The sequence below is a fragment of the Phocoena sinus genome, chromosome 17 (assembly GCF_008692025.1).
Source record: "Phocoena sinus isolate mPhoSin1 chromosome 17, mPhoSin1.pri, whole genome shotgun sequence".
Classification (NCBI taxonomy): Eukaryota; Metazoa; Chordata; class Mammalia; order Artiodactyla; family Phocoenidae; genus Phocoena; species Phocoena sinus.
In genome coordinates, this window is record NC_045779.1 from 23,468,543 (window position 1) to 23,487,104 (window position 18,562).

Below are 18,562 nucleotides of genomic sequence, written 5' to 3' on the forward strand. Positions count from 1 at the left end.
AGGCTGAACAGCGATTTAAATACAACTGCCTCAAAAGGTGGAAAGTAGAGAGAAACATTATTTTAAAACTTAAAAGTAAGGACATAGTACAGTAGAATAACAGAAATATTTAGGAAATCTGGGTTCTATGGTCAACTCAGCGACTAAATAACTAAAAAATCTTGAGTAATAAGTCTTCTAACCTCTCTAGGTCTGCCTTCTCATTTGTAAATGAAAAGACTGGATACCTACCAAGTTGAGTAGTAGGAATTCCTAAATATTCTAAAATATAAAAATGTTTTTTTAAAGTAATAAACTATTGAAAAGGGAAGACAAATCCTACCTAGTCCCTTTTTAAACATAAACAATAACAAAAATAATGAAATGCTCTATGTACTTTACTTCATATTAGTTAGCAAGAAAAACATTTCATCATGTGTCTTCTCTGACAAGTAACTTAAAAATGACTCCCTTCTATATACAGATTGCCAACAAACACATGAAAGGATGCTCAACATCACTAATCATTAGAGAAATGCAAATCAAAACTACAATGAGGGGCTTTCCCTGGTGGCACAGTGGTTAAGAAGCTGCCTGCCAATGCAGGAGACACTGATTTGAGCCCTGGTCCAGGAAGATCCCACATGCCACGGATCAACTAAACCCGTGCGCCGCAACTACTGAGCCTGTGCTCCGCAGCAAGAGAAGCCACCGCAATGAGAAGACCACGCACCACAACAAAGAGTAGCCCCGGCTCTCCGCAGCTAGAGAAAGCCCACCCACAGCAACAAAGACCCAACGCATGCAAAAATAAATAAAAATAAAATAAATTTATATATAAAAAAACTACAATGAGGTATCACCTCACACCAGTCAGAATGGCCATTATCAAAAAATCTACAAACAATAAATGCTGGAGAGGGTGTGGAGAAAAGGGAACCCTCTTGCACTGTTGGTGGGAATGTAAATTGATACAGTCACTATGGAGAACAGTATGGAGGTTCCTTAAAAAACTAAAAACAGAATTACCATATGATCCAGCAATCCCACTACTGGGCATATACCCTGAGAAAACCATAATTCAAAAAGAGTCATGTACCACAACGTTCACTGCAGCTCTATCTACAATAGCCAGGACATGGAAGCAACCTAAGTGTCCATCGACAGATGAATGGATAAAGAAGATGTGGCACATATATACAATGGAATATTACTCAGCCATAAAAAGAAACGAAATCGAGTTATTTGTAGTGAGGTGGATGGACCTAGAGTCTGTCATACAGAGTGAAGTAAGTCAGAAAGAGTAAAACAAATACCGTATGCTAATATATACACATGAAATCTAAAAGAAAAAAGGTTCTGAAGAACCTAGGGGCAGGACAGGAATAAAGACACAGACGTAGAGAATGAACTTGAGGACATGGGGAGGGGGAAAGATAAGCGGGAACGAAGTAAGAGAGTGGCATGGACATATATACACTACCAAATGTAAAATAGATAGCTAGTGGGAAGCAGCCGCATAGCACAGGGAGATCAGCTCGGTGCTTTGTGACCACCTAGAAGGGTGGGATAGGGAGGGTGGGAGGGAGATGCAAGAGGGAGGAGATATGGAGATATATGTGTATGTATAGCTGATTCACTTCGTTATAAAGCAGAAACTAACACACCATCATAAAGCAATTATACTCCAATAAAGATGTTTAAAAAAAGATATCAGAATGAAATGTTTATGTATTACAAAAAAAAAAAAGACTCCCTTCTATTAACTGTGCTGCAACAACTTCAGTTTCCTCAACCCTAACCAGTAAATGTTATGGTCGTAACAATGCTCTTTTAGTAAAATTAATGGATTAGTGGTTCAAGATGGCAGAATGAGTACTTACATTTCTCTTTTCCCTTCCTGAAATTCCATTCAGATGGTAAAATGAACGAAAAAATTACAAACCCTCAGTATTAAAGAGAAGAAAATGGAGACAAAAAGTATATGAGATTTCAACAACTATTTAGTGGACTGAGAACATGTAGAAGGGTGGTAACTAGTGAAGCAGAATGAAGGAAACTGCAGCTAAAAACACATGCAGTATGAAAATAAGTCAATCTATTCTGAAGAATCCCATAAAGGTGCTGGACTCCATCAGGCCAGGAATTATAGAAAGCTGGAATGAGAAGAGAGGCTGAAAACAAAGGGAATAATTAAAAGAATACAGGCAGGGAAGGCAATTTTCTGTCAAGCACAGAACAGCTGGCAGAGAAGGCCAAGCGCACAATACCTAATAATAAGGCATTTATTGCCCTGGCAAAATAAATACAATAAACTTTTTTTCTCTTCTCTAAAAAACATAATAATAATTGAATAAATTGTCTAGAGAAATAAGTTAGGAGGGTTGGTTATGCAGCAATAGGTAACTTAGCCCATCAGGAAAGAAAAGAATCGAAATGACAGGTCTTTGGCAAGGTATCAGCAATTAGCAAGGCCTGGAGTAGGAGGGCGGGCTCCTGAAGGCTCTGAAGTCAAACCGCATGGTTCACGTCCTGGCGGTACCACTTACCAGCTCTGTGGTTGGGGCAATGCACTTAGACTCTCTGTGCTGCTGTTTACTCACCTATAAAATGGGGTTAATAATTATACCTATTTTACAGGGTTGTTGTGAGGATTAAATAAACACATGACTATATGTAAAGCTCTCAAACTGTGCCTCTGACAGGGCAAACACCTCCTAAAATGTAGCTTTAAACAAAAAATTAATCAATTTCTTATAGACCCAGTCACCATCAAGTTTTATGGATAACCCTAGTAGTTTTCAAACAGAACAATTTTGCCTGCCCTCCCTCTCCCCACCCCCCAATCCCCCTTCTTCCCCGGGGACATTTGTCAATGCCTGAAGACATGTTTGATTCCCATGACTGGGGATGTTACTGGAATGCACGGGGTAGGGGCCGGGGATGCTGTTAAACACCCTACAATGTACAGGGCAGCCCCCACAGCAAAGAATTATCTGGTCCGAAGTGTCACCAGTGCCAAGACTGAAAAACCCTGCACTCAGCAGACCCAGGAGCACACGGCAGGCCAGGTATAGGAGCAATGTCCGTTGCATTTAGGAAGATCTAGGATGGAAGGCAAGACAAAAGATTAAGGGAGTGAGATCCTAAGACAGAACGGCTGCCAAGTAGTTCCAGACTGAGTATGAAGAAAGGTAGACCCAGAAAAAAAGCTGATAGACTGGTAGACAAAGGTGGGATTCAGGAAATGGAGAAGGTGAAGAGGGTAAAACTGTGGTCCAAGAGGACTCAGGAGTTTGAGAACTTGAAGATAGCGTTCCAAGTGATAATGAATTTGTATACATATAAATTATGGTATATCTGCAATTAAAAGAAAGTAGAAATGAAGGTCTAAGAATATGATACTTAGAATACGATGTGCATCTCTGTTGCCCAAGTGTTAGTAAAGTCATCGATGTACATGCTGAAGTCCATGAAGATGGCAAGTAAGAAGGGGAAAAGAGAAAAGCTGTGAGTCAAATGCTGAAGAAAAAAACTCAAAGAATTGAGAAGATTTCTATCAAGGATTCTATTAAGATTTCCTTAAATATTTCTAACACAACAGTGGTCTGAAATGGTAGAGAAGCAAGAACCAAAATGACTCCTTTTCTTCTCAGACCCATCTGAGAAGTAGTGTTATCAAGAGAAATCGAGGAAGAAAGCAAGAAACACTTGTGAGAAGCTTAAAGGGAGACTGTGCACAGAAAGATTTAGGAGACTTGGGACCAAGGAATACAAACCTAGAGAGCAGGCTGAAGGAAAGAAGGCAAGTAAATGTGAAAGAACATTTATCTCCATGATAACCCAGAGAACAAAAGAAGAAACTTCTGGAACTTCTAGTGATGGTTTTTTACTTCACCCTTTAAACTGTTGTTTTTTGTGAATGCTTTAAAATGTGTATAATAAATAGTACTGTAGTACATAAATCTCTTTAAAGTAAATATTGGGGCTTCCCTGGTGGCACAGTGGTTAAGAATCCACCTGCCAATGCAGGGGACACGGGTTCGAGCCCTGGTCCAGGAAGATCCCACATGCCGTGGAGCAACTAAGCCCGTGCGCCACAGCTACTGAGCCTGCGTTCTAGAGCCCGCGAGCCATAACTACTGAAGCCCGCATGCCACAACTACTGAAGCCCGCGTGCCTAGAGCCTGTGCTCCACAACAAGAGAAGCCACCGCAATGAGAAGTCCGCGTACTGCAACGAAGAAAAGCCCCTGCTCGCTGCAACTAGACTAAGCCTGCACACAACGAAGACCCAACAAAGCCAAAACTAAATAAATGAAATAAATAAAGTAAATATTGGAAGGTGTGTTCAAAAATTTCTTAATGAAGGGGCATTATCAAAAAGTTTAGAAACCTTTATAATAGAGGTATATCATAGTAGCAGGAGAATAATTATGCCGGATAGGGAGAAATATAGTTACAAGAGGAGACTGGATAACCAGAATGATTTGCATGATTTTGCTAATTTATATCCACAGAAATTGACGATATATGTGGGAATGGATCCTAAGGATACTGGATCAGGGTGAGAGGAAGACAGCGTTGCCTTGAGCCAAATTTACCAATATAGGCTCACTAAGCAGAGATTCAGATACAATACATTAGCTTAAATGGCTGAGAGTGATAGGCTATACTAGATGAAGCTGAAATACCAGAACTTCCTCAGTATACCACAAAGAAAGGTATCCAAAGGCTTGAAGTGAATGGAATGCTGGAGTGAATTGACTGTTTATGATCTGTTCACCACTCCTTACTATGGCCCCCAAGAGGATCTATTAGATACTCACTTCACCAAGGCTAAGAGAAGTACCTGTGTGAAGGGAGCACCAACATTCCTGAAAGCTGTGTGGCAGTGATTCTCTGTAGGCCAGGACTGACCGTGAGAACTGCTGCCAACAAGAGCTCCCTGAATTCAATGCAGATAATGTGGCAGGAGTCAAGCCAGCACTTACTAGCCAACAACATGGTGGGCACCGTTATCATGATGCAGCAGAGCCTAACAGCAATCCAACTAATCTGACCCGTAGAGCTCTTTGGTGTCGGCTGGTTGGTTATGGTGTCCTTAGAAATAAAATAGATGGGAAAACTCTAGTTCTAGAGAACAGAAGTCTGACTTGAATACCACATATGAATATCAAGGCCCCTCAACCAATTCCCAAAGTTGAAGCAATTCTCAGACACCAAGCCTTCTGAATGAAGAGGAGCTTGTGTCCCCTCGAGGAAAGATCCCACTACAAAAGCAAACATTTATATCACCCATCTTCCTTCTAGCTTTCCCAAAAGGAGCTGTGGCTATTTACCAGAATGTTCACTGAGGAAGGAAAAATCATCAGACCTTTCAGGGATTATCTGAACTGATGCTAACTCTTCAAGAACCAACTCAATGCCAGTCAGAACAGGGGTTTACGGAGATCACATGATAAATGGAGTTTTAGCTCAGCTCTATCCCATGAACCTGCTCTATAGTTCTCTCCCTAGTTCCAGAATGCACAACTGGAATAGGTATACTCAGCAACCGACAGGATCCCTACACTGGTTCCTTGATCTGTGGAGTGAAGGCTATTAAGGTACAGAAGGCCAAGTAAAAGATGAATTTGTTTGGTAGGTAGTAGAACTTCCCCTACCTACCAAACAAGTAAATCAAAGGCAATACCACATTCCTAGAGGCATTGCAGCCATTAGTGCCACTATCAAGGACCTGGAAGATGCACGGTGGTGATTCCCACCACATGCCCATTCAACTTGCCTATGAGGCCCTGCAGAAAACAGACAGGTCTTAGAAAATGACAATTTATTATCATAAACTTAATCAAGTGGTAACTCCGATTTCAGCTATTCCAGATGTCATTTCACGGCTGGAGCAAATCAAATATCCTCCAGCACCTGGTATGCAATAATTATCTAACAAATGCTTTCTTTTTCTAGACCTGCTAGTAAAGACTATATACCTCCAGGTTACATTAATTCTCTAGCTCTATGCCATAATCTAGTCTACAAAGACTTCGATTGCCACTCCATTCCACTGGACAGCATGCCGCTCCATTTCATATGCTGATTAGACCTGGAAGCAGAAAGCTGCAACTCCTCCTGACACATGGTAAGACACATATATGCCAGTGGGTGGGAAATAAATCCCACAAAAATACTGGGCCTTAGTGAAATTCCTAGGGAGCCAATGGTCTGGGCTACGTCAACTTACCCTTTCTTACCACTAAGAAAGAAGCTCAATGCCTAGTGGGTCTCTTTGAATTTTGTAGGCAACAAATACCTCATTTGGACATGCTTCTTCAACTCTTTTACCAAGTAACCCCAAAAGTTGCCAGTTTTGAGTGGTGCCCAGAACAATACAAGCCTCTGTAAAAGGTCTAGGCTATCAGGTAAGCTCTTCTACTACTTGAGTTTTACAACCCAGCAGATGTGGCAGTGGCAGTATATACACGTAGAATGAGATTCTGACAGACCTCCCTAGGTGAAGTGTAGTGCAGAACTAGAGTACCTTTGAATGACAGCAGTAAAGGACTTTGAGCATATACTTGAATGATCATTTTGCCTGGAAAGAGAGATGGCCTAAGGTGGGATCTATATTGATTCGTGTGAATGACTAATGATTTTGCTGGATGGTCAGGGATTTAGCAGGAACATGACTGGGAAATAGATAACAAGAAGGTCTGGGAAAGAGATAGGAAGATAGAATGGACAGAGTGAGAAAATAAATGTGAATCACTTCTTCTGCAGAAAAGAATCTTAATAATCAAGGGATAAGATAACTAGTCATGTGGAGGTCAGTCAACCTCTTTCCCCAGCCACTCCTGCTCACCTCCCCAGTGGGTTCAAGAACAAAGCTGCCATGACAGCAGGGATTGCTTCTGTCTTAGGGGTAGGGGAGGTATCTCACATGTCCCAGACTACTGACCAACTAGGCATTTTACCAGGTGCAGGCCCAAATCCCTACAAACCAGGCTCCACTCAAATGTGATAGTTTCCTTTATTTCCTATGTTATTTAATACCTATAGATAAAAACAAACTTAAGAGTTGTAATCACATTAGAAAAATTAATCAAAAGAGAAAATCTTAATATAGCCTTTAAAAGAAAAAACAAAGCAAAATCCAAACACATTAAAAGAAGGGAGTGAGATGCCTGAGCAAAAATAAGAGTTAAGAAAGATATTCAACTAGTGAAAGCTAATGCTGACTTGAGAAGTCCTAAGAGTCTGATTGCGTACGATCAGAGCATATGACCACCCACAAAACAAAATACATACAGAATATATTCATCTTTTCTTTGTAGGAAATGTATAGTATTATTTATAGGTATATTATAGCTGTTGATTAAAAAACCTATTTTTCCTAGAGATTTATATCTACCTCAATACACTCTTTCATTGTTTTTATATTAACTGGTCATTTCCTCTAAACCTCCTTTGAAAATGTTAGACTCTACTGTGAAACTAGACATTTCAGAAGGTTTTATTTATTAGTTGGAGATAACTCTCCTAAAATTCTCTAATGTAAAAACCAGGGAGCACCATGGTTAAAACCAGAAATATTTTTCATCATTCCTTTACATATTAGTTTTTAAAACATTTGTGTAATTTTTTAAGTTGTCAGTATAAAACTAGTGAGAAAACAAAGGGTTAAATAAAGCTGTATAATACTGCTATTTTATGAATTTAGAAGACTTAAAACTTATACTAAAGATAAGAGAATTGAAACAAATCCTTCAAGTAAGCTATTTTTTGGATTTTCCCAGTATTCTGAAAGGACAAAACAGCTGATTTAAATATTCTATCTTCTGGAATATTCCAGCATTTTGAAATAAAAAGTGCCGATAAGAAATATTCATGAAAAAGTAAAAAATAACATTTAAAAATATTTACATAAACTAATATATTGCTAAAATGAAACTATAAAGTATAACATCAGTATTCTACATAAATAAGCTAAAATAAAATGTTATTCTCCATCTTAAAAAAATAAAACATTCTGTGTAGCCTCAAAAACTCTTGCAAACCATTTTATCAATGTGCTGAAAAGTAATATGCCCCCCTCTACTGTTAAGAAACAGTAATATTCATAAAGCAGAAAACCAATTCTTTGCTCAACTATTGCCACCCTGTGGCTATAAGGTGGATCTTTCACTATACCATAGCTCTCCATCGGCTTAACACGTTCTACAAATCTCTATTGTCTAAGTGACATAAAAGGGTTAAAGTTTTTAAAATAGTAAAAAAAAAAGAAAAAAGGTATTTGACTTTAAAAATGTATTTAGCAAACATTTACCAGGTCCTGTATTCATAAGTATGTGTTATGTTGGTTACAAAAATGAAAAGGACTTGGTCCCATCCTAAAAAAAAATAAACAAACAAAAAAACACTTAAAGAGATACATGCATAAACCAATCTTAAAGCTAATGAATCAAGGAAAAGATAATGGATAAGTGAGCATGGATGAGTAAATGGCCTTTCAGGTCATTTAAACTTGAGATTCCTTTAACTGGTAACCTCACTGAAATTTTAGGATAGGGAATTCATGATGAACTGTCCTTGATTAAATTCCTACCTGCAGGGGAAAGTCCCTTTTAAGGATAACTTGCTTGGCTCTTACTGAATATCACTTATTTCTGAGGTGCACATATATATACATGTCTGCACTTTGAGAGTAAGAATTAAACCAATGGGTAGGATGTCAACTTTCATTCCTATGTATATATACATTTTAATCCAATAACACGAGATGTTATTTCTCATTTATAGTTATTCAGACATCAAACTGTGTAAATCTTATTCCAGTTCATATCAACAAATATATATTAAATCCCTACTTATGTGTAAGGCATTATGCAAGGAATGAAAAGGGTAAATAAAAAACTATCCCGACCTTCAAGAATTACAATCTAGGAGACGGGATAAAACAAGTTCACAAATGGCTCTAATATAACTTAAGAGTTGTGTGTGTAAAATAAAGGTAGCATAAAACAAAGCCCCAAGACATTCAGAAGGAGTTTCACCTGACTGGTGAAATGACAAAGGCCTAAAAGAACAGGTGATTTTTACTATGGAATTTGCAGGCAGGGAAGCTAATTCTAGGGGAAAGAGCAAAGGTAAAGAAATAATGCTTTGTTTAGGGAACAGCAAACTGTTTACCTTCTAAAAACATTTTTTTAAGCAGAAACCATGTTACAAATTAAATCTTACACAGAACCCCAATATATATAACATTAAGTGTAGTATTTTGTTGGTATAAGTGTATTTTATGAGTTCAAATTGATAGCACTTACTTATTAAGTCAAAAAATGTGAACATGCAGTTATTTTGATAAAAATTACAAACTGGTATCAGAGGTGAGAGATAAACAACTCCAGTTTCCAATTTTGTATTTTGTTTTGACTGTCCACTACCAAGAAAATCCACTTATAATACCCCACATGTATAAGTGGGTGAGGAAACAGGCACTGTCATGCACTGTCAGACACTGTCACGTAAGTGGAAATGTGCAGTCTGTATGTATCAAAACTCAAACTGTGTGTACACATTGACCTAGTATATATCCCATAAACAAGCAAAAAAAGGTAAATGCTCACTGTACCACTGTCTGTATTAAGGGGGAAAAAAAACCCAGAAACAACCTAGAAGCTCATTAGTGAAGGCCTGGTTAAATAAAGTATGCTATATCCACACCATGGAATACCAAACAAGTATTTTTTCAATGAGATATACAGTGAGACCTCTGTATTCACAGATGCGGGAGCCGCAGAGGGTTACCTGCACCATTTATATAAGGGACTTGAGCATCCAGGGATTTTGGTATGGCAGAGGGTCCTGGCACCAAACCCCCGTGGATACCTAGGGACAGCAGTAAGTACACTACACTACACATATATAATGATACGGGAAAATATTCAAAGTTATACTTAAGTGAGAATAGCAATTTTCAGCAGCAGCAATGAAAATATACTGAGTGCTTATTATCAGATACTTGTGCTAAGTGTTTAAATAATGAATTCAGTTAATCTCATAATAATCCCATGACACGTTTTCCTTTCACAAAAAAAGGAAAGGAAGATACACAGATATCAAGTAACCTTCCAAGGAAACACAGCCAGTAAATGACAGAAAAATTAGAATTCAAACCAAGTCTGTCTGAATCCAGAGCTTACATTGTTAAACATTAATAATGTAGTTCAAAACTTGTACGTTTTTAAGTATATATATATATATATATATATATAATTAGCTTATATTCATATATGCGTACATAAAATCCCTAGCAGTATGCATTTATAAAAATACACCTTCCAGCTTTGAAAAAGTGAGGAAAAGAAAAAGGGGGCTTTTATATTTCCCATAGTAACCTTCAGTGCTATTTACATGCTCCTTTTGCAATACTATTTTTATACTTTACAATTTTTTTTGAAAAATCCTGATCACACAATAAAGACGAACTTTATTCAGCTTGTAATCTCAGGATACTCTTCAATTAAATAGTTCCAGAAACTTCAAAGAGTGAAGTGAAAGATTTTTCACAAAGTTGAATCTTTACATCAATACCTAACAACTACTCATATTCCTCATCATAAATATGTCACAAAAGTACTGAAAGTTTCCAATAAACACTAAAATAAAACTAATGTGGTACCTTCAGTTTTCTTATTACTCTGACAATTGTTCTTGCTCAGTTATTACTCTGGAGTAGCACATTTAATTCACATGCTCAAGCCTGTCCTATCCTCACTTATACAACCGTTTGCGAGCAGTCACACAAAGATCTCAATTCAAAGACTGCTCAGATTGTCCTGAAGTTCAAATGTGCACTTTCTGTTCTATTCATTCATTCACGCATTGGGCAAACACTTATGGAGTGCCCACTAAGAGTCAAGCACTGTGCTAGATGCTGGGCAGTTTTCTATAACCCACGACACTACCCATCGGTAAACTGGTACTGGTTCCCAAGGCGATGAGTACAGAAATTGAGACAGTTTATGTTCATACAATTTAATATTGCCAGACATCCAATTTCATGTCCGCTGACTCAAAAAATCTGACTTGTATTTTCGTCTATTTCTTCCATTTTATTTATCTAGTAATGCTATCGCATTTTACAAAATTATTGCCTCGGACAGATGGATTTTTTTTAAAAAAAAGGTCATTTACAGAAAAGGAAAGTGAAGCATTGACAGGTTACATTACTTGCTCAAGTTCATAGTGACAGTAATTCTCTGATTCACCTCTCCACTGAATTAAGAAATATTTATGATGAGCCTGGTACGCCAGACACTAAGGTCCACACTGCAGCTACTAGGTAGAACAAGAGGCGCAGAGGGCCCTGCCTCTCCCAGTGTGAGTCCAACTTTACTCGGAGTCCCAAGAGTCGCCCTAGGCGCGTCACCAGCAACGCTCGCTGCTGGTTTCCCTTCCAGCACTCGCCTGTGGAAGACGCATGCAAAGCAGTGTGGGCAGCGCACGCCCAGCATGTAGATACTGTACAAAAGTACAACAAACGGAAGAAAAACACCACCACACGCTCTGTTCTAAGTGGCCAGCAGGTGCGACAAGCCACACCGCGACCCCCAACTCTACCCCCTACGCCGGGCCCCGTCCCCGCCTCTCGGTCCCACCCACCCTGCCGGGCCCACCCCCTACGCCGGGCTCCGTCCCGGCTCCCGGCTCCACCCACAACGGCGGGCCCCGCCCGCCAACGCGTCGCTGGCTTAGCCCCCACAACTCACTCTCATCCGCCCGAGCTCCGCCTTCCGCTGCAGCTCTGAGTGCCGCTTCAAAGAGCTCGCGAAGCCGCCCAGGCGCGGCCTAGGCTCCGTGGAATCAGAACTCTCGCTTCCGGAGCCACTTTCAGTGCCTGCGTCTCGACAGGGCCGAAAGAAGAGAAGCACTCGCAGAAAATGACTGTCGGCAGTCACGGCACGGGTCCGGCACAGCGCCGCCATGACGGCTCCACAACCTCTGACCTTTGGCTTTTCCGCGAACGTGCAGGTCACGGGGCGGGGCAATGAGAGGTCCGCCCACTTGCGGAGCACTGTGGGCCGGTGGGCGTGGCCTAATCGGTGTAAGGTAGAAGGGTGGTGTGAGAGAGACTTAAGGTAAAATTGGGGGACTAAATCCTTGGTGGCTCCAGTCCCCTACTAGTAGCGACCCGCTAAGTTTTGCATGGAAAGGGTTTTGACTCGGAGCAGTTTCGCCCTCGCGGGTGCCCTTTGGGCCTGTACTGCTGTAAATTCTGGTAATGCGACTCTTGCTGGCCCCGCCGCCTGCATGTCTGCCCCAGATGGCCCCAAGGGTCTCTCTGGTCGCCACCGCTCTTCAGGTCTTTGCTCAAATGCGAGGTTCTCCTTGACTATCTTATTTAGAATTGGAATCCCAGACAATATGCCACGTAGTTTACTTAGTAGTACTCTTTGTTTAGCGTCTGCTCTCTCGATTTGTAAACTCTGAGGGCAGGACTTTTGCTGTTGAATACCTGACAGCGGGCACATGGTAGGGCGCAAACATTTGTGAAATCCTGGATCTAAGTTTCGTTACAAAAATATTAACTTGAGACATTTTTGGTCACCTCTTAGCTACAATCCCTTCTAGGGAATTAAGGAATTTCGTAATGCCAAAACATACACCACCAGAGGCCCACCCTCACTTATGCTTTTCTCCCTACCCGCCCCATGTTAATTGCCAGAATTTGCCCACCTTCTTCAAAAGCGAGCCTAACTCCATGCTTGAAGTGTTTATGAATTAAGCTGTCCACCCAGCTTCTACCCAGCATTCTTATATTAATGCGCAGTTATCTGAAGGGAGGTAGCAAGCACTTTTCCAGCTCATTTACAAGTACTTGGACAGAAGGAATTTTTATGTATGACTACAGCCCCTATTTTAATAATGCTTTTGACTGAGACTTTTTATTTTTTTTGGCCGCGCTGCGCAGCTTGCGGGATCTTAGTTCCCCGAGCAGGGATTGAACCCATGCCCTCAGCAGTGAAAGCGCACAGTCCTAACCACTGGACCACCAGGGAATTCCCAATAATGCTTTTGACTGTGGATTTTAAAACTCTGATGTTCTCATCAACTGCGTAGACAGAACCCTAGAAGTGCACTAACCTTAGAATGGTGCATGACTGTATGGATCACACACAACTTATTACTAGCCACCTGTTCGGCAGTCCTTAAATTCGGTGGAGAGCTTAAGATAAATTCTACTCCAGGTGAGTTCTCCCTTTTGGTACATAAACCGTGTCTTTCCCTTGACCATTAATGCAGTCTTGCCGAAGATATTTTTGCATTACTTTTTATGGCTCTTGCTACTTCTGTTTCCCTTCAGGAAAAAGTGTGGTAAATTGTAAAGGGTGTTGACCAGTGTTCTTAGCTCTAGTTCGACCTCCTGTCCTTATCGCAGGGAAGCCAATTTAATGTTGCTGATTTGGTTTCCTCACGTAAAACCAAGTTATTAGCCTCTGTCTTAAATTTAAGGAAGTGTTTTGTAAACTTAACTAAATCAGCATCTACAGAACAAATGGGATTACTAATATCCCAGCTCTAAAATTCAGTAGATGTATTATCTTCGTGTCCTACCTCAGCCAGATGATAAATTCCTTCGGTACTGTGATAATGCATTTGGAGACAAATCCTGATGTTTTTAATGGATAAGAGTAAATTTGCATCAACTGACTTCAAGTATGCCTAGTTCTCTGCCTTTGGTAGAGCATCAGAAGCATCAGATGAGAGACAGGGTAAAGGACTGAGGGAATCTGCACACTGTCCTTGCCTGTATCAGTGCCAATTGTGAAAACAACCCTAATGGCAGTATTTCAACATCATGGCACTTCTGATCCTGCTGTATTCCTTGAACCGCCCTTTCCTTCTTGATTTACTAAAAACACAAGCTTCTTTCTTCCCATATAGCTTTCAAATTGTTAGTATGCTTTTTAAAAATATTAGTAATGGCAGATGACAAGTGAATAAAAAAGTAATTCAAGTTCTGGCTCCATGTCTACTGGCTGTGGTTTCATCTATCAGATGGTGACAGCACCACATCCTTGAGTGAGGAATTAAAGGAAATGGGTGTGAAATGCCCAACACCTACTAAAAGCTCAATAAATAGTGGCTATTAGTGGCTAGGTGGAGGTGACCAGAAGGTGACTTAGAAGTTCATGCCTCTCAAACATGCATGAAAACCTGGAATAAAGATAGGGCTAGTGATACACCGGAAAGATACGAGTATTACTGTAAAGACAGTCATTTCAACCATAGAGATGAATACAATCACTAAGGAGGTTGTGTAGAAGATTACTACAGATAGGCAATAACATTTAAGGAGTTGGAAGAAGAGAATACCAGAGAATAGTCAAACTGGAAAATGAGAAAATAATTAATTCTAGAAACCAAGGGGAAAACTTGAAAGCACACTGAGATGAAGCGTGTTAAAGTGAAAGTCACCAAGTAGCGTTTTATTTAAGTAAAATCCTGGCAGGTGATAGGCACATGCAGGCCCTGCCCTCTCAGGGCTCACAAACTAAAAGTGAGTTCTTTTGGCTCATTTTGATTTTGGTTCATTTTCATTTCACAATCAGAACGTGGAAATTGAAATCTGTGGATTGTAGGTTTACTTAAAAGTGATAATGCTTTATTATTAACTGTAAGCCAATACGGTCTCTATAATTAATCCAATTACAATGGGACAGTCACTAATTAATGGCCAAACATCTCCTCATTATGGGCAAAAATCTGATTTTCCATCTGGGTCTTAAGAGCTATAAAGAAACACATGCAATCCTGATATAGGGCCTTATGCAGCCTCTCTGGCACAAATACAGCAAATAGTCACTTACAAATGTCTTTTTGTAGTCAGCATGTAGCGTTTTTGTTTGATACACTGAGTCCATACAGCTGCTCCTGGTTCTTTCTATACCCAGGATATGAAGGGTCTGGAGAGAAGCTGTATAATGAATGGATTTACCCACTTTCCTCAGCAGATAGGTAATACAAAAGAACCCATGCCCAAATTATAGAATTTTTATTGTTTTCAAATACTATACAAAAAAAAAAATAGACAGTATTATCTTTTCCTTAACAGATCCAGAAGTAGTGAGTCCAAATTCAACATGTTTTTTCTCTATTTCAGTAGTTTCAGTTACTACTAGGATAATCCAATGGTTTCTCCTCTCTTCCATTGATTACTTTGGCCTCATAGGTATGAGAATTCTTGCTTTATTTCCCATAAACTCCATAAATTAAGGAGTTCCTTTGTAAGAAGGGGATAATTTCAGGAATTATTTTCTTCTGTCACACTTCTTGAATCCTTAAATATCTGAGATTTCACTCCTGTTGCTATGTTTTTCCAGTGTCAAACACAAAACACAGTAGAATGACCGGGACCCCTCTCTGCTGTTCTTAGTAATTACTGTGTTCTAAATTGCTTAAATATCTGTGAATTCATAATATTGAATCTTCCACAAAGACTACTTGGAATAATATTTCTAAGTCGATGTTTATTTTTCTAAATTTATCGTCCCTCTTCTGTTTTGTTGCTTTTAAGAGGCAGAGTACTCTGCGATAGATTAAATCATTTCTAAATTAAGTGTAGGTAGATGTCTAGAAAAGTGATTCTCCAGTTTATTCTTTTACAACCGTCACCAATACCCACATACACCCATCCCACCTTCCAACCCTAGTTCTATCATTTCTCTCATAAAGTAAGGAGACTTGAGGATATTTCACTCAACTAAAGAAACTGCCATCTTCTCCATTTTGCTTTGTTAAAAAGACAACAATAGGGCTGGATATCCAAGAAACAATGTGATGAAAAGAAGATGTGATAAAAACAACTGAAAGACTAACTGGTTGAAAAAATAATTTAACAGCTATGTTGAGTAACCATGATATTTCTATTAAAAGACAAATTTCTACATGTCGACTCCTCTAGGACAATGCTTCAACAACCTTTGCCTTAAAGCCTTTTCAAGTAAATAATTTATGGTAGTCTAATACCATGAAGCAGTGATTTAAAGCAGATGGTAAAAAACGGCCTTTTTTTTTTTTTTAAAGCATAGATACCGGTTGATTATGTAACACAACAAGCTGTTTCCAGACCACTGGTCTCATAATAAATATTGAGACCTATACTACTGATATACACAATTTATTAAGCTTTTCACACGTAATAGAGCATAGTTTCAGTTGCATCTGAAGTGCTAACAAAAGCTCCAGCGATCAAGAGCATGTTATCAATATTTTATAACAATCAACACTTGTAGCTTTTCAGATTTGGATAAGATAATTTATCCCAAAGTAAATCTAGTCATGCTTTTAAAAAATGCTTTAGGTCACTCCAAGCTTGGCAATTAACATTTGGCATAAACAATAATAAAACAATCACAACTTGATAAATAACAAATACAACATTGTAGGCCATAACCATACACAGCATAAGGGAAAGATGGTGACGAGTAAGTAGTCATTAGAATTAATAGAGTACCTTGGCCTCCATGCAGATACTTCCAGAGGCTTTGGTTCATTCAGCCCTGACACTCAGTTTTCAAAGCAGGGGGCAATATCTACAGTATCATTTTGTAATTTCGAACACACTGAAAACAAGTAAGTAGAAAATGATGAGTTGATTTTTATTAATGCATTAAATCCTCAGGAGTTATCACCAACCCCTTAGTATAAAATTTTTTCAAGTTATATTAGTCATGTGTGCTTCTTACTGTAAATGCTGCTAAATGAATTAAATGAAGTCAACAATGGTTCCCCCAATGTGATTGATTTTAGCACTTTTCAGCTACCTAGATCTAAAAATCTTTCAGGCTTTTGAACTGAATGTTTGAGGACAGTGTTCATATTTCAACCTATTGATAATACAATATGCTTGATTCAGAACATTAACTTACAGTCTATTCCAAAACTAAAATTTTAATCTGGTGCAAAATAAGTAGCTATAAGTGGCACAATAACCATGACGCATAATGACCATGACACTGAAATGGTTACTGTCACAGATGGTGATAAACAAGGATGTGAGGGCTCCGCTCTCAAGTCGCCTAGGATTTTGAATTACTGTCTGTACATACTGTCACTTACAAAACTATAATAAATTGAATATTTAGTCTGGTGTCTTCAAACACCCAAGATGTAAGATAACTTATTCCAAAACAATATTTATCTGAAAATATTTTTTGTACCTGGTAGTTCTTCCCTTGGAGGCAAAGAACAATTTGCCAAAACTTTTAATAACCAGGATACAGAAAACTTGAAAGAACAATCTTACCTAGGAATCAAATATACAGAGATTCAAAGAGGAAAAAAGAAAATTGTATAGAAGACAAAGATCAAACTGGTATCCCAGATCCAGAGCAATTTTGTAAAGTAGGAAAGCAATTATGATAACCCACAGCTTCTTAGGTCATTCTAGTGAGGATCTCCAGGTACTATATATGTTTTTATAATGATATTTTCTAAATAAAGGGCCTTAAATGCACATAAAAGGGTGTTTCCCAGGAATAGAGGTTAAGATATTTTTACATTGTTCAACCCACAAACTATTTGGTCAAAGGAATATGTAAAGCTCAACAAAAGCACATCTGGTGGAAATTCATGGCAATGAATGTTGACAAGATGTGCTTGGATCTCGCTTGCAGCATCTGGCAGTGAGTAGCAGAACAAAGGTAGGAATCTCACAGGCTCTCCTGTGTCTGTTCTGGAAGAGGCTCCGTGGTGGTGGAACTAGCGTTTGCAGTCGAATTCAAGACTTCTCCAAAATCACCACCAGCAGGCTTGGTTCCTCCTACTTTAGACTTTTAAAACAAAAGTTCAAAAAGGAAGAGACATTAGGAAACATAAACTTCGCTGACTCTGCATAAAGTAACTCAAATTTTACTTTGAAGAATAAATCAGGAGCCTAAGAGCTCAGTGATTATTTGTACAGAATTTAGTACTGTTGTAATGTTCCATGCCGTCTCACAGAAAAACTTATGCAGTTTCCGTGCTGAAATATTCAAATTGGTAAATTCTACCCCTCCACTTTTTTCCCCTATCTGCTTATTGTTCTTCACGGGGAAGGTTGTCTGAAGAATTTTGTAAGGCCTATTATGCTAAAGTATCTACTGAACTCTCTTTGTATTTGGATAACACTTTGTGAAATATTATTGAGTAAAACAAAGGAAAGAAATATATGTATGTTTCCCAGTTACAGCATAAACTTTCTAACCTTTTGCTGCTTAAAGAGTGGTACATGGACCTAGAGACTCAACATCACCGGGGAGCTTGTTAGACATTTGGAACCCCAGACTGGCCTCCCCATCTCCATCTGCAGAATTGAAATCCAGGCTTTAACAAGATCCCCAGGTGCTTCCTATACACATTATAGTTTGTGAAGCACTACTCCAAGTTATCTGGCCTGAAAATCTGTCAATAAATATTTGTTTGAATGAATTTATCTGCCCCGCATTTGTATACTATTGTATGCTTTTCAAAACCCTTACACATCCTTAGTGACACTGATGAAGCTATGCTTCCTGCCCACCGTCACCCCCTCTCCTGCCCCC

At 39.1% G+C, this 18,562-nt stretch overlaps 2 protein-coding genes across 3 annotated transcripts in view; both read right to left on the bottom strand.

Moving 5' to 3' along the window:
- Window positions 1-12,111, bottom strand: part of MRPS28 (mitochondrial ribosomal protein S28) — a 100,801-nt gene extending 88,690 nt beyond the window's left edge. The window contains exon 1 of the mRNA XM_032610011.1: window positions 11,747-12,111. Coding sequence (XP_032465902.1) covers window positions 11,747-11,962 — 216 coding nt within the window. The 5' untranslated portion in view covers window positions 11,963-12,111. The remainder of the gene's footprint in view (window positions 1-11,746) is intronic.
- A 2,329-nt stretch (window positions 12,112-14,440) lies between these two features.
- TPD52 (tumor protein D52) overlaps window positions 14,441-18,562 on the bottom strand; it is a 121,550-nt gene continuing 117,428 nt past the window's right edge. For both annotated transcript variants that reach the window (XM_032610010.1, XM_032610009.1), the window contains exon 6: window positions 14,441-17,812. In XM_032610010.1, the coding sequence (XP_032465901.1) occupies window positions 17,693-17,812 (120 nt within the window). In that variant the 3' untranslated portion in view covers window positions 14,441-17,692. The remainder of the gene's footprint in view (window positions 17,813-18,562) is intronic.